The 16,193-nt window shown below is 39.2% G+C and overlaps 1 protein-coding gene across 1 annotated transcript in view; it reads right to left on the reverse strand.

Annotated features, from left to right (window-relative positions):
• The window catches only part of kif20a (kinesin family member 20A), a 19,550-nt gene extending 3,753 nt beyond the window's left edge, over positions 1 to 15,797 (reverse strand). Inside the window, exons 1-17 of the mRNA XM_077196351.1 lie at positions 15,533 to 15,797; positions 14,987 to 15,170; positions 13,131 to 13,253; positions 12,913 to 13,032; positions 12,670 to 12,808; positions 12,367 to 12,542; positions 11,221 to 11,326; positions 10,564 to 10,776; positions 10,331 to 10,442; positions 8,711 to 8,785; positions 8,466 to 8,609; positions 6,795 to 6,963; positions 6,536 to 6,685; positions 5,808 to 5,947; positions 5,586 to 5,688; positions 1,892 to 2,138; positions 1,672 to 1,763 (exon numbers count right to left, since the gene is read on the reverse strand). Coding sequence (XP_077052466.1) covers positions 1,672 to 1,763; positions 1,892 to 2,138; positions 5,586 to 5,688; positions 5,808 to 5,947; positions 6,536 to 6,685; positions 6,795 to 6,963; positions 8,466 to 8,609; positions 8,711 to 8,785; positions 10,331 to 10,442; positions 10,564 to 10,776; positions 11,221 to 11,326; positions 12,367 to 12,542; positions 12,670 to 12,808; positions 12,913 to 13,032; positions 13,131 to 13,253; positions 14,987 to 15,160 — 2,283 coding nt within the window. The 5' untranslated portion in view covers positions 15,161 to 15,170; positions 15,533 to 15,797. The remainder of the gene's footprint in view (positions 1 to 1,671; positions 1,764 to 1,891; positions 2,139 to 5,585; positions 5,689 to 5,807; positions 5,948 to 6,535; positions 6,686 to 6,794; positions 6,964 to 8,465; positions 8,610 to 8,710; positions 8,786 to 10,330; positions 10,443 to 10,563; positions 10,777 to 11,220; positions 11,327 to 12,366; positions 12,543 to 12,669; positions 12,809 to 12,912; positions 13,033 to 13,130; positions 13,254 to 14,986; positions 15,171 to 15,532) is intronic.
• Between the last annotated feature and the right edge of the window lie 396 nt (positions 15,798 to 16,193).

Raw genomic sequence — 16,193 nt, forward strand, 5'->3', positions numbered from 1 at the left:
ATATCTAATGCATTCAAGTTAACAAACTGAATCTTTTTTTTTTAAATATTGTGCACTGATGAACTGTACATTTACTATAAAGTTAACAAGGTTAGGGCCCTATGAAATCTGTTTTTCACCTAGATTCAGTATTGTCTGTTTTAATATTTCTGAATTCGGTTTTATACATTTAATACAAATTATTAATTTGACAAGTACTTTCCTGTACAGTAGTAGGCTAATGTATTTCTGCAGGACATTTGAGTTTCTGTGCTGTATTTGACAACGGTATCAAATGAAATGGTGAAATGCTGGTGAAGAGCAGCTCTGGAGATGAAGTTGACGTGACAGTGAGACGGCAATCGTAGAAAACGCCACAAGCATCACGCATGCTTGAGTAAATGGAGTCGAAGAGTGGCACAGATTGGCCTACTTCAAGAACTTGTTTACACCTGGTATTAAGATGTGTTTTGGTCGATCGGATCACAAGTAGACGAGGGACACAGTCCCATTTACACCTGGTGTTTTAATCGCTCTCTTTTGTCCACTTTCAACCACTTCTGTCCTGATTTCTTCAAGGGGAGGGTCCTTAAATTTTTTTATAAGTCTAACTATCGAGATTTTAAATAACTAGAGATGGAACTTTTTGTACACCATGTACAAACGACTGAAATCGGTTGATAAATGTAAACGTTATTTTTGTTTTTATCCAGCAAAACCGCAGCTCACCCGTTAACTTGCATTTGTTTACAGAGCTAGTGATTTATTACTTGTCTTTGTTGAATACAGATAAAGAGCTTAATTTTTTTTCTTCACAATTAGATTATTTTTCAAAATCGTTCAGCCCTACTTGGTATATTTTTCGTCTTCAAACAAAACTTAGGCCTTCCGCCAGTTTAAATCCCGTCTGGCTAGAGCAATTCCCATGTTGTTTACGTATTAGGTCAGTTGTGGTCAACACATTCGACCACATGAGCTTTAACACTACGAAAGCAATCCGGCCGATGCGTTTTTGACTCCCTCTGGAGGTGGTCGAAAGTGGACAAGCTCAAAACATTTTAGACCCCGTTTACACCAGTATTTAGTCCACTTGAGTTCCCTTGTGATCCGATCGACCAAAAACAGGTGTAAACAGGGCCCGAGACAAGCAGATTTGATTAGTTGTACAGCCCTGCTATTGATGATTTCAGAATTTGCCAAATTCCTTGAAGCGCAGTCACATTCCTTTTTTTTTGTGTGTGCAAAAAAACAAAAACAACAAAAAAGTCTATTGTCTAGAGCAGTGGTTCTCAACTTCAGTCCTCGGGACCCACTGCTCTGCCCATTTTGTATTTCTCTCTTATCTGACACACTCAGTTCAGATCAAGGAGTCTCTCCTAACGAGCTGGTGATCTGAATCAGGTTTTTAAATAAGGATACATAAAAAATGTGCAGAGCAGTGGGTCCTGAGGACTGGAGTTGAGAACCACTGGTCTAGAGTGTAGCGTTGCACAAAACACTACTTATGCTGAAACCAAGCAGCTTTCTGTTGGTCAACATATTTGAATGGCGTATTTGAGTGGATGCCTTTTGAAATGACTGGATTTTTCCCCCAAGGTTTTGGAGAATAAATGTGACTGCACAACTATTGAAAAATCCTAAAAATTTAATTCAAACAGCCCATCACATTCAATGAGACACAAAAGCACTGACCCTCTGACCCTCCTCCAGTTTCCGCTCAGCTGTAGTTGTCAGGGAGCCTGTGAAGGCCGTCAGTGGGAGGTTCTCCTGGAAACGCTTCAGTTCTAAAGAAGAGTGTGGATTCAGTAGTTGTAGAAAAGTGCCGTCAGGTAAATACATTTTTGTAAAACTTGTAAAATCGAGTCTTTAAACTGTCACCTGAAACTTTTCCAATGTCAAATGCAAAACTTACCAAGTGTTTTCAGGCGCAGTTCCGTTTGTTTCAGGTCCAGCTCAGCTTTGCACTGTTCCAGCTCGGCTTTACACTGCATGAGCTCCACGCTCTCATGATCCGATTGTTTGTGTGTTGAAGCCAGGCGGCGTGAGCGCCGGGGACCGTTGACATCACTCAGAGGTGAGAAAACAGGAGCTGGGACAATATTGCCCTCCTCCTTTTCCTTAAGAGCAGCAGTAAGCTCTCTGATCTCATCATCTCGCTCCTTCAAGAAATGACCAAATCAAAACTATCAGTCACATCTTTTAATCTGACATCAGCTTTGGAAAATAGTGTTCACTCTCAAAGTTGTATTTAAAAACAAATAAATAGAAGTTAATATAATATATATATATATAGAAATGTTTTTTTAAGTATTTAACATGGTTATATTTTGCAGCGCATCTTTGATTTTTAACGGGAATGAAAGTGAGGCTGTGAGGGATAGACATTAATTTCTTCAGTGGGTTTTACTGTTATTTAATATGACAATAAGACATATTTATTATGACAATAATTAACAATAAGAGCTGTGGTAAATAAGTGATCTAGATATTTATAAAGCTTTTTACAGTGGATGCTATTGAAAACACGGTCTATCCCTCACAGCCTCGCTTTCATACCCGTCATGGCGCTTCTCTAAGGTCTATATCAATTTGGTACTAGCAAGCCTGATAATAATAAAAACAACAATATTAATAATCATTTAATACATACGAGGGAAAACAGGCCAATTATCGTATTGATATAGTCAAAGGCATCAGCTATCTGCGATATCTCTGACTATTGTCGATACACGAAACTATCGTCTGCTGGGACAACCCTAATCCTTAAAATAATCATTTCATAAATTGTGCCATTATTATTATTAATAAATCCGATAAAATAAATGCTAATATCAGGTGCAAACAGGGTTTTGGTTGAATTCAGGGTTCCTACACATTTTCCATTTCAAAATTCCATACTTTTCCAGCCTCAAATTTCTAAACCTCTCTGTAGATTTTGTGCCCCTATTTAGCTTTTTCGAATATTCCCTTTCATGCAATGTGTAATGCAGCTATCTGCAAAGTTATGAAGACGAAAGAGCACGTGATAAAGTTAATATTCCTCAAAAGAAAGAATCGGCTCTGAACAGCCTAAAGAGTCATCAGGAATTCGAATCTCACTTCCGTGACGGCTAATCGTCACTGGGTAACACATTTGCCTAATGCCCACCTATGTTTTGTGTTGTCCGCCGGCAAACAACTTGACCCGCCCTCAAACACTATAGCTGGTTCTTGTTGTGTATTTCGAGAAGACGCTGTTTTCTGCTCTGCAAAAGCAAATTCTCTTTGTACTGCTGTTGTATCGCTGTGGTAATTTTAACCAGACTCTTCACATCCTCTGGAAGCGTTTACAACCTTTTGACAAATGCTTCTCAAATCTCCTTGAAGTCTAAATGAGGTTTACTAAACGCTTATCCATTAAAGATGGGACAGTACCCACTTTATCAGTAAGTATGATTATTTATTGAAGAATATATTTTCTACTGGGTGTTCTACTAGCGCATCACTGAGAAACGTCCTGCTCAAGTCGTGCTTGCGATGGAGGTTTGAGTTGAATAACTAGTTCTTCCAATGTCTCATCCGACTCAAGCTCAGATTGATATGGTAAAACCGACAACATCGTTACTGTCTTTACAGTGTGTACAATTGCTATAGGGCGTAATATGGGCGTTTAGCTTCCGACAAGCACTGTAAGTGTTAGACCAATCACAGCAGACTGGCCCGTTTGGCCAATCACAGCAGAGTAGGCTCGCGACAAGGGGGGATTTAAAGAGACTGAATCATCGGACCTGTGTTTGAGAATCATTGAAAAATGTGGTGATGTGCAATGTTTATTATAAGAAAAATAAAGTTTTTTTTTGTAGGAGACCCCCAAAGCAAAAATAGTATTTTCAGCCCCCCCAAAAATGGGTTTAAGCCAGTTATTTATATACTTTGCTGTTGTGTCAGTAGACATAGATTATAGCATATATAAAACTAAATTATATTATATTATATAATTATATTATTATTTTTTGTTTAATAATTCCCGTGCCCATGTGAACAGTTTCTCGAGGGCATGAAAAAGTTTCTCGTCTGCATGCAACGCAAAAGTCTGTATATATACAGTACTGTGCAAAAGTCTTAACCACTTTTTGGGGTCAAAATATTAACGTGCCTAAGCCAGTTACACATTTTGGACAGGATAGTTTCTATCAGGTACAGTACATAGCAAATTTTATGTACTGTACCAAGTACGGGAGGGGGGATTTTTTTGGTGGTGTAAATATATTTATTGTGAAGCAATATTTTCAGATTTTACATACTTAAATTTTCATATTTGTGATATATACCCCAGAGTGTTATTTATTTTTATAAAGATAATTTTTATTACCTTATTAAATGTATGCATCATCTTTCATGTCAAATTCTTACATTTGATCAATAAATTCAGTTATAATAATAAGACACTATAGGGCTGTTACCCATCAAATTAAATAATTTGCACTACAAAATTACAACTGCAATAAATAATCTTATGAGATTGATGTTTTAAATGTTTGAATATACAAATTTTAAAAAATGCAATACTTAAACATGAAACTAAACCGCCAATAGGTGGCGGCAAGTGACCGTCTTAATTAGTGGATCATTGAGTCATTCATACAAAAGATTTGTTCAAAACGCTGAATCATTCAGTAACAAAAGACCGTGTTGAAGTTGCTTTCCTTTGGAACTATTTTAGTCGGTGAAATAGAACAAAAACAACGCGACGTTGTTACCAGAAATACACTACCCACTATCAATAGCTGTTTACATGGAATGTAATAAAATCACAATTATTGCCCGGTCGGGCAAGTAAAATTATCTTTCACTTGCCCTTTCAAAAAGTCCACTTGTCCCGGACATGCGTTACGTCGAGCCCTGAGTTCATTCATGTTTTTTTATGGTGCTGTATAAAGGAGATCGGTTTACAGCGATCTGTGTGACTGTCAGGCATCATTAGAGTGCCAAAAAAAGATCACAACAGCTCGAAAGATGTCTATGGTCTCACTCCAGTCTAATTAGTACATTCGCAATTACTATTGTGAAGTTTAGCGTGCTTGCAACTTCAATTTGGCTTTCCTTAGGGTAGTACCTCTAATATCAATGCCTAATGTCCAATTTAATGCATCCTCTGTGGCGCTGGAGAAACCATGACATGAAATGGGCTGAAACCATAATATTGTCTATTAAGTTTAATGGTTTCTCGTGCGCACACGAAAGTCTGTATATATATATATATTTTTTTTTTGCAAAGGTCCTTTTAGAGGCTCTGTAATACGGTTCTAAGAACATCATAAGAACTCAAAACGCTCATAACCAGCCACAATCATTCAGTTGTGTTTGACAATCACTAAAGAATCACTAAACAGCTGCCATGAAAACACACTTCTTGTATGATACATTTATTTTCATTAAATTCTTTTAAATTCAATAGATTTTATATTATAGAAAACTAAACAGGGGCAATAGTCTAGAAATGCAAATATTTTCCATACTCTTTCTTTTTTCCATACTTTTCCAGACCTGGAAATTACTCATACTTTTCCAAACTGCATAGGAACCCTGTGATTTGTCAGTGTAACTGCTCCCTTCACATCACTGACCTCTAGCTCTTGGCTGTAATAGTTCTTCAGGCTGCTCTTCAGGTTATTAATTTTGTTCTCACATCTCTTCTCCATCAGATCCCTCTCGCCCTCCAGTGTCTCGCTGCACGACAAGGGAGGAACTTAACATTTACAACTAAATAACAACTTTATATTGCGTTACAGTACCTATATGCACTAGAGATATAGATTCTTTCCCTTATCTATAGAAGCACTAGGTACCTGAAGTCATGCTGCATGCGGTTGATGACCTCCATCATCTCAGTGCAGACCTCCTCTCGAACCTTGGCCTCGAGTTCCTCTTTCTCCTGCCGTTGACGCAGCACCTCGCGCTTCAGAACATCGATGGCCTTTAGGAGCGCCTGCCCAAAATAACCAAATCCAGCTGAATTATTAAATATTTCACTATCAGTAGGGTTTAAGGAGGATTTTTTACGCTGTCTGGTAAATAGGGTTTCTGAGACATTCCCAAAGAAAATCGAAAGTCATTCCTGACTCATTACATCAACAGTCATATAGGCTAGTCAACAGCCATTGTGATTTTCTACAATTACTTTCTACAGAGAATGAAAACTCCAAACACATAAGACTCTAAAAAAATAACTTAATATGCGGTTCAAAGATTAATCAATGAAACCTGAGAGGTTAAAGATCCAAAAAGGTCATGAAGGCATTGTAAAAAAAAACATCCATATGAATCGAGTGCTTTAATCCAAGTCTTGTGAAGAGATACCTTCACAAGAGAGTCTTTTACATTTTGGTTACCTGTAATGGAGGGACAGAAACTTAAGGTTTCATTAAAAAATGTCTCAATTTGAGTTTCAAAGTCATACAGATTTGGAACAACATAAGGGTGAGTAAATCACAGAAATGTCCTTTCTGGGTGAACTGTCCTTTTAGTTATCACTAACAATTATTCACTCTTATTAACCAAATTAAAGTGGATTTACATCAGGATCAAACATGGTGATGTCTCCTTCCTCATCACTGTCCTCCTCATCCTCCTCCAGTAAAGTGGTATCGTTGTGATGAGCTGGCTGCTCGCGAAGCAGGGACAGGATGTACGCCACACGAGTCTTGCTGCACGGCCCATGTACCAGCTGAAAGATATTTGTAAAAGGACATTGTTTAAATGCAGATTGTTTAAATGCATTTTGGTGTCCAGGAGAGGAAAGATAAAAACTTTCAGAGCAAGAAGCATCTTTTCACCTGTGTGGCAATGGCAGAGAATTTGAGCGCTTGGAGTGTTTCATCGTAGGTGGAGGCGCATGGGTTGATGTTGACCACCATGCAAGAGCGCCCGTGACCACAGAAGAAACTCTGGAGGACCCTGGTTAGCTTGCTGTCTCTGAAAGGAACGACCAGCGGAGGACGAGACCTGTGGCAATGACAGAATAATGACATCAGTAATGGCGGTTTTCCACTGCGTGGTACGACTCGGCTCGGTTTGCTTTTCCACTGCAGTTTAGTAACGCTTCGAAGTGGGTAGGATTATAGACTGATGGTCATAGTTGCGCTGCATCTACTGCCTTGACATCATCGTAAACATGACAAACAAACGCACAAACATAGGAGCATAAGCTCCTATAAACATAAGTTTGTTTCTAACGGGTTTGGTGTCTTGGGTCGCAAATACAATGACGCTAGTAGTGACGATTCTCTGACAAATCAGTGATCTGCAGTGTTACCACGTCACATTTTAGTATCGGTATGGCACTCTTGGAACCTCAATTGAGGTGGTACTATTTAAGTGAGCCGTACTAGCAGTGGAAAAGCATAATGGTTTGAACAGTTGTTGGACAACTAGTGTACCATCATGACCCATCACACTGTGTAAATTGTGAAGCGTTTCACACTAGGGATGGTAAGATTCACCGATTCGCATCGGTGCATCGGCATAAAAGCTAACGATGCGATGAATCAATTTAAATAAGTGTGCATCGGATACAAATTGGCATTTGTATCGCGATGCATCGTTTCTAACATATCTGCATCGGTAAAAAGCAATTTATTCATATATAATTATTAGTAGATGCGCTATACTTTTATTATTTAGAAAGTAGTGTTGACGCGGGTCTGGAAGTCCTGCTGTTTATGTTAAAACAGCACCTGTTTTTATTTAGTCTTTTGGTTTTGTGAAAAAAATGAAAGAGCCATGCGTTAAGTCAGATGGCACTAAAGCTACTTTACGATTTGCTGTATGTCTGAATAGACGCATTTAGCGCGGCGTGATGGAGGCGATTTCGCCTCATTAGTGCGTCCAGTTCGACTAGATTGATTTCTCATTTCTGAACTGTTGATCCAGCGCGTTCTCTCATCACCACTGCTGCAGCTACGTGAATATGGCGTATCACTACGGAGTGCGAGGGTCACCTACCTTTAAACCTTAAAGTAAGACATTTAAATTAATCTGGTTTACAGCAGCCTGTGACTGCCAATAATCGTTTTTCATATATATATATATATATATATATATATATATATAAATATATATTATTTTTACATTTGAATAGTATTTGAATAAACATTTGATGTTAAAACAGCACCTGCTTTTATTTATTTTGGTTTTGTGAAAAAAGATGAAAGAGCTATGCGTTAAAAGTCAGATGGTACTTAAGCTACTTTATGATTTGCTGTATGTCTGAATAAAAGAAATAAAAGTTAACTATCTATACCATATTGAATTGCATTGCATCATATTTTTTTCCATTGCATCGTATTACATTGAATCGAAATCGGATCGCACCGCATCGTAATAGTACTGAATCGTATTGCATCGCATCGGTAGCTGCTTATATGTATCTTTAATGTATCGTAGGCTATGCATCGATATCGCATCGACCTCAGCTTTGGTGATGCACATCTCTATTTCACACTCACTTGTTGGTTTGATTGTGCCTCAGAGCACTGATGCAGCGCCCCAGTGTCAGCAAAGAGGTGTTGATGTTGTTTGCCTCTTTCATTCTCTCTCCATTCTGCTGGACTTTACAGCGCTCAGAACCCGCCAAATCACACACAGAGAGCCTGCCGGAAGTAAAAGAGAATTTCAAATCAAATGCCTGATATTACAAAAAAATATATATTTAACTTATGAAGCAGCACACAGTTGATGTGGAAAGACTCACTCGCTGATTCTAGTCACCTGTCCCAGCTCTGCTTGTGGCTTGACATGTAGAACACGGATGGTAAAGATGCTGTGGCTAAAAATTAAGAAAATACACAACACGATTCAAATCTAATCAATTTAATAAACTATACTTTTGTTTTATGTATTGTTGCATAAATAAATATCTGTAAAGTTAAACTTTAAATATATTTCAAATAAAAAGATTCTGATTGGGACAGAAGAGTAAAGCCATGATCACACTAGACATTGAGCATGCGAAATTTCTTCGGACACTGCAATGGTCATGATATGACATCATGCACCGCAGCGTCTTTTTTACAAACATGAATATAACATAAGAGCCGCGTTTCCACCGCAGGAACTTTCCCCAGGAACTAGGAATTTTGGAGTGGTACTTGTTTCTCGACCTCAGGAACCAGGGTCTAAATGAAGTTCCAGTTAAAAATGTCCCCCTCTGAAATGGCACTAACTCACGAGCAGGGACTTTCATTTATTTCAACCACCATTTTTTTTAAAAATAAGACAGATGACGAGGTTCAGTCTTCTACTGGTCACTCGTCCTCACGTGATGTGAAATCACCAAACCACCAAAGAAATGTGGAATGCAGCGAAATGCTACATTTTTCGCCTGAGCTTGCGTTTCCGATTGTCTGTAGTGTGGAGATGTTTGAAGCACAGCTGACAGAAAATAACAGTTACTATTCCGGATAACAGAAAATGGGCAAAGAGGCTGGATTAGCTAAGGTGACGTGATGGCTAACAGACAGCAGACAAACGGCTAGTAGTGACAGCAGCGGCAATCCACCTGTCACTCAAGTGGCCACACCCTTAATTATGCAGAACTTGAAGGCTTAATACAATTTAAACGGAGTTATATTAAAAAATTCACCCCCCTCTCAGTTGTCATGAAGGGCAAAATTAGCTATATAGACCAGAACCAATTTTTGCACCAGGCTGTTAACACATTTTTTTCTGCTGTAAAGTTGGGCATTTTAACATGAGGATCTATGGGATTGACTCTTTTGGAGCCTGTCTCTAGTGACCAGTCGATGAATTGCAGTTTAAGTCACTTCCGTGTTGGATTCAATAGAAGGTTGCCGCTTGGGTTTAACATGATTAATTTACATGACCAAATTGGACCTGTTGTGAATTTGGTGTGGGGAAATCCTGGATATTGCGAAATTCCCAATTGTGTAGATTCCCATTGAAAAGACTAGATTTTGCCTGAGCACGTTTTCAGAACAACTGTAAATTTGACCGCACCTTCCGCATTGCGACATACTTCTGAGGTCAACAGATCGGGGGCAGGGGGGAAATGTAGGCCAGGACTTGGTTCGGTTTATCGGTTGCTGATTGGATTTTGAGATCAAAGTTGAGGCAGATGACATGAGCTTGCATACAACAGGGTTTAAGAGGACTATATGTTTGCAGAATTCTTGCATACAACAGCAGAGAGAAGACTGTCATTAGCTATGCTTCTATCGCCATTTAACCAAAAAATACAGAGATATGATTTTTTTGGCCATATCGCCGAGCCCTAAAGTAGAGTGAATTTTTTTTACAGCATCACGCATGCTCTTATGACGGCATAATGGGTATGATGACATTAAGCAGGTACCTCCGGCTGGAGTTGTGGTTTAGGTGAGTAGTGGCAAAACTTTGGTTGCGTTGTCCAACTTTAAGCACTTTCCAGGCCTCTTCTGCACTTTGTACTTGAATCCAGGTCAGATCTAATGGAAGGACATGAATGATTCAATATAATTAAAATGGGTAAGTAAAAAAAATTGAGGAAATGGATATTTAAATCAGAAACTGAAAGTGGTGATTTCAGTGCTCTTCTGTGATTCTTACCCTTAACGTACGGGTTTCCATGTTTGTCATCGCTGAGGCGTAGCGTGGCTCTCTTGTGGGACTGAAGTGAAGGCAGAGTGTCCAGGAGATCATAAAGAAATTCATTGTAGATCTCATAAAATGAGACCCACACTGAGAAATGCACTCCCTCCTCAAGGTCCTCCCCACCACTGAGACCCAGGCCATTTGTCTCCAAAAAATTGCCATCTGAATCTGTAATGCAACAACACACCTGCTTAGAAGAAAATCTCTCAAATTTTACATTAGGATTAAGTTTGCTCTTTGAAATTTCGCATTCGATCTCCTGTCATTTCAATAGGAATTCACGCAATTGAGACTATTTATTTTGCATCGGGGGTCACACAAATTCACCATGCTGACCAACAGAAAGCTGCTTGGTTGTGCTTTATGCAATGGAAAAATTACCTTTTTTGCCAGCAAAATTTCACTAATATGACTGCACCTGATATGTTAGTGAGAACTACATGTAGCTCAAATTAAAGCTGGAATGTGTCTTTCTTTCCCCAAACAGAACTACAATCTCTTTGTTTGAGTGGCCTAACTTGTGAGTGCCTGGCAAATGGGACAAGTGTCATTATTTCGACAATTCTTTTCAGTATGAAGTAGCTCAGGGTGGAATTTCAGATAGTTCCTCACCCTCCAGTTGTGTTGCTATGTGACTGGTTGCTGAGAGTCCACCAACGCCACTGTCCCAGGACAAACCTGCACGCAGCCTAGACTGATGTCCACCTGTGCTTTCCTCCTGAACAAAAGAAAGACAATTCAAGGAAACAAGAAAAATATGAAACTATTGAAGGAGAAAAAGGATTGTTAATTACTTCGTTTTTTACAGAAACACTGAATAACCAATAATATCTCAAAAACCACCACCAGCTTATAATTCGGTTTAGTATGTAATTACATTTTCATACATGGTTGACACATTTTATTTCTAATTGCTAAAGTTCATAAAAATGCTTGATTGACTGATGTGTCTTTTCACACACTTTCTTTACAGCCTTTCATCACTTGCCGCTATATGCAGACACGCTCTCGCCCGATCCTCGAGCAGTGCCAAGTGTGCCATTCTCACCAGTTCTCACAATAAACACCTTTTATAAACAGACCTCTCATTAGCCAGCTGTACATATATCTACGTTATTCAGAGAAACCTCGCAGCTGAAGCTTTAATGCAGTTTTTCTTACTCTTAAACTGAATATAATGGAATGCATTTAATAATTTAATATATGGATTATATAATACAATTAATGCAACATACTTCAATATAATTATAGTCGTGTTAGGATGAAATATAAATTCTTAACACGATTATAAGGCCGTACAGAGTAGGCTCACTGCTTTGTGTACATGTGGTTTCAGTTGTTCCTATATTTTTTCCTAAATTTAGAATAAATGATGAATTTTGGGTGAATCGTGATTTGTTCTTAAAATCGTTCATACACAAAAATGTGTGTACACGCATGCTTAGTCAATGAGAACCAATGGCTCTCTTTATGAATGGGACATTGAATCACTGGTTCACCTGATTGATTCGCTCAAAACGCGGATTCATTCAGAAACGAAACACAGCCAACTGCATTCTATAGGCTACATCACGCACTGGTGACATGATACAGGGCAAAAACTCAATGACCTTTGTAGGTCTAGGGCGGGTGAGTTAAATATTTTATACACGATATTCTTCCAGAAATACTTAAATGAACGGGTTAAATCAACAGCCCTACTAAATGCGCATCTCTAATTATCGCTTAGAACATTTCTTATTCAGCCATTCTCTTTACCTCTTTCAGCAAAGCATCACGACGCATTTCCTCAGCACGGACCTCACAGGCGTCCAGCTTACGGACCTCCATGCTCAGTACGGGCTTGAGGTCCATGGCGGAGTACAGTCGCCCAGACAGCTTCAGGAATACAGACACTAACGCCCGCGGCAGCAGACCCGCCTCTCCACCTGCCCCTGTTGAATCACAGCAACACCAGTACTCGCATTACTTTAGGAAGCAATAACATTATTCAGTTTTACATAAATATATGCACCAAACCAACATGCGGAAATCCAGAACAGTGTGTTATGGCCGTCTTACCCTGTATGGTGTAGGTTTTGCCCGAGTTGGTCACACCATAAGTATAGAGGAGGCGGCTTTCTCCACGCAGAACATCTCGTACCATCTCCCTTATGGTGTGATCATAAACCTCCTGCTGATTGGCTTGTGGTCCAAAAATCTGCACAAAAAAAGAAATTCACATGATGCTGGGGGGGGGGGACTTGGTGCGTTTTTTCAATGGAATGCTATATTTGATGATTTCCTTAATAATGGATGCATTACCTTGGTAAAGGTAAACTTGTGCAGGCTTTGAGAGACTCCTCTCTCTGCACTCTTCATGTTGCGGGAGTCTTTTGGTGCTCTGAGAAGCAGACTGTCCTCAGATTGCACATTTACACAACCCTGTACAGCACAAACATTACAATAAAGATGTCATTGTTTGCCAACCAAGCCATTCCTTCCTTGAAAAAGAGTTTCACTTAAGTGTCAAATTCCTTTACTTGCTCATCTCCTCGCTCCTCCTCTGCCTTGGTAAGAGGACGGATCCGTACGAAAACCTTCAGCTTCTCTGATCCATCATCAGCGCTGCCTCTTCTGCTGACATCACTCTTGATCTGGACAGGCTGCCAGTCACACAGATGAAAGACCCATTAACACCACAGAACTGTCTGAGACATTGTACACAAATAGGGTTTCGTTTGAAAACACATCTTTTTTACTCCGTTGTGGCCTTCCGTCCACATAAAGTCTGTGTTATTGTGGACGCAACAGTAAGTGGTGGGATATTTGGCGAATAAAAACTATTGTGCCAGAAGTGAGAACTTTATTATGTCTGCTCTCTCAGTTTCACCTCTTGAGCTTTTATTAGGATACATTTTTACGCATGCGTAGTAAGGAGATGTAAGCATTTTCAGATGTTTCAGTGTGGATGAGCAACATTTGGAAAACAATTGAAAATGCTTGTGTGGACCGGGAGCTTTTTGAAACGAAAGCACTGTTTTCAAAAGTATCTGGATTCATTTAGATGTAGCCTGAATCTGAACAAAGCCCGAGGTGAGGAACCATTAAGCAAGCAGTTTGTGTTGACCGGAGGAAAAACATTACTTACAGCTGTCCTTAATGAAAAGAATTATTGTGAGGGAGCCGCTTCTGGCAATGTGACAATCTGAGACATAGGAGTTGACTGAACAAACAGTAAGCATAAGCCCACGGCTGGTATGGCAAGCAGATTTAACAACACAGTATCATGTCCTATCATTTCTGCGATGCAGAAAACACAGAATCCAAACTTGTGTCTAGTGTGTAGACAGCCTCAAGCTGTTGCAGCACAACTTGACAACTGTTGTGTCCCTGCAAGTCAACTGGAGATGCTTTCTTTGTATTTGATAAATCTGTGAAGGGAGATGTTTCAAAAAGTGGTGGGGGCAATATCAAGCCAAGCAAAAAGTGGTGAGGACATGTACCACCCGTCTCACCAACAAACTGCGCCTAGATTACTGGTAGGTATTCCTTTTTTAAATTGACTAACATTTACTCATTAGATTTTAGTACTTATTCCAATAGTAAAAATAACCATTCCATTGTTATTGGTTATAAACTGACAAGTAGTTTGTTGTTTAATAAGTGCTTGCACAATGCACATTTATAATCCACACAAATAAAAACTTAAACATACTACAGTACCAAGAGAACAATAGATGCTAGTAAATCTTAAGAATTATCCCCGGTTTCACAGACAAGGCTTAAGCCTAGTCCCAGGCTAAAATGCATGCTTGAGCTGTTTTAACTGAAAGCAACTTGCACTGACATATCAATATATCAGTGCCATTGTTTTGTCTCAAGATGCACACCAGTCATGTTTTTTCCTACAGCAGGTTTCTTTCTAAAAGCTACTCAATAAATGTCTTAATGAAACTAAGGCCTAATCCTGGCTGTGTAACCACACCCAAGTGTTCAAATAGATTGCAACAAGATGTGACGAATCATTATGTTTTGCACATCTGATTTCAAAGCATGTATACAATCCATGTTTCTAGTATAATTAAAAGGCCTTAAATATCACTAAGAGTCAGCATGTGACAATCAATAGTTAGTATTTCAGCTCTGAAGTTACTGTACAGAAACATGACCAATTCTACCTATCAGATTGTGCTACCAGCATCATATTCATGAGCTTTGAGGCTTTATTAACGTCCATACCTACCCTAAAAACAATGCAAATACAGTGTTGGTAGCACAATCTGATAGTTATCATTATTCGTCACAACACCTGGACCTGAGCCTGCAGATATAAAGACTATTTGTCAGTCAGAGCATACGTTTACTGTCCATCATAACTTAATTTAATGTAACATACCTCTTTAATGGGTGTTTGAGAATCTGCAGCAGGGGTTATGACGGAGATCTCTGGCAGAGGAGACACAAACCCTGGACATCTCATGAGAGCTCCAATATCAGCAGCTGTGGACTCAAACACAGCTCCACACTCTTCCTCATCGGACAGAACACCGTATGGAGACGCCAGGGCCATTATGACAGACCTGCACACATGGAAATATGGACAATTCTACACTCAATAAACGGATAAAGATTTACTGCCAAGAGGTTTATGAATGGACAACTAACGTTAACGTTGTTCATAAACGAAGTCAATCGACTCACAAGCTAAGTTAACTTAGCTGCACTTCAGTTCAAATAACGTTACGCCGTTTTGAGCCAACGTTAGTTGTTAAACAATGAGGATTATGACATGATTAACGTTAAACACAATTACAAGAGACGAGAATAGATGAGCAGGAAACAGCATTTCGTCAGGAAAGTAACATTTATTTTACTGACCGGAAGTCGTGTTTGCAGCTAGTTAGCATTGCATATTTATTTGAAAAGACGTATACATGCTTACCTTTATTTATGACGTCCTCAAGAGGAAAATAAGATCCAAACGTGATTTAACAGTTATATAAATGACTCCTATACAGTCAGCTAAACTAAATTTGTGTCTCGAAAATCAGAACATCTAACCTAAAACCACAGTTAGTAACTTACTCTACCAAAACGCGTCTCTACACCTGCATAATGCATAGCTCACCGACGGTTACTGAGACGATGACAAAATATTCGAACACCGCGGTCGGTGTGTTCCACCAATCACCGCGCACCAGAGCAACTCCGTCCAATCAGACAACGCCGGAGGAAATACTTGGATTTTGATTGGTCACCAGGTCGGCACTTTCTCTGGGTGTTGCTATTTGCTAGTAATAGCATTTTTTTGTTGACTTTTTATCGTCCGTCAGCTGATCTGATATTCGCTACTGTATTGACGATGAACGTTACTTTTAATAAGAAGGGGACATTCCCGACTTTAAACAGATAACCATTTAAATGTAAAGGACGTTTGCATTGTGATTTCTTTAGATATAAAAACACTGACGCGTCAGGTAATGTTTCCTCATTAAATAAAATCAGACCAAAATGTTGGTGCGGTGGCTTCACTTTTTTGACCTCATGAACAATCCACGATCCGTGGTTGAACCCCTAAAATAATTTTGTAATAAATTCCTGAA

Source organism: Siphateles boraxobius, unplaced genomic scaffold (assembly GCF_051911475.1).
Source record: "Siphateles boraxobius isolate OS27281-9 unplaced genomic scaffold, OSU_SipBor_1 11, whole genome shotgun sequence".
In the NCBI taxonomy this organism is placed as follows: domain Eukaryota; kingdom Metazoa; phylum Chordata; class Actinopteri; order Cypriniformes; family Leuciscidae; genus Siphateles; species Siphateles boraxobius.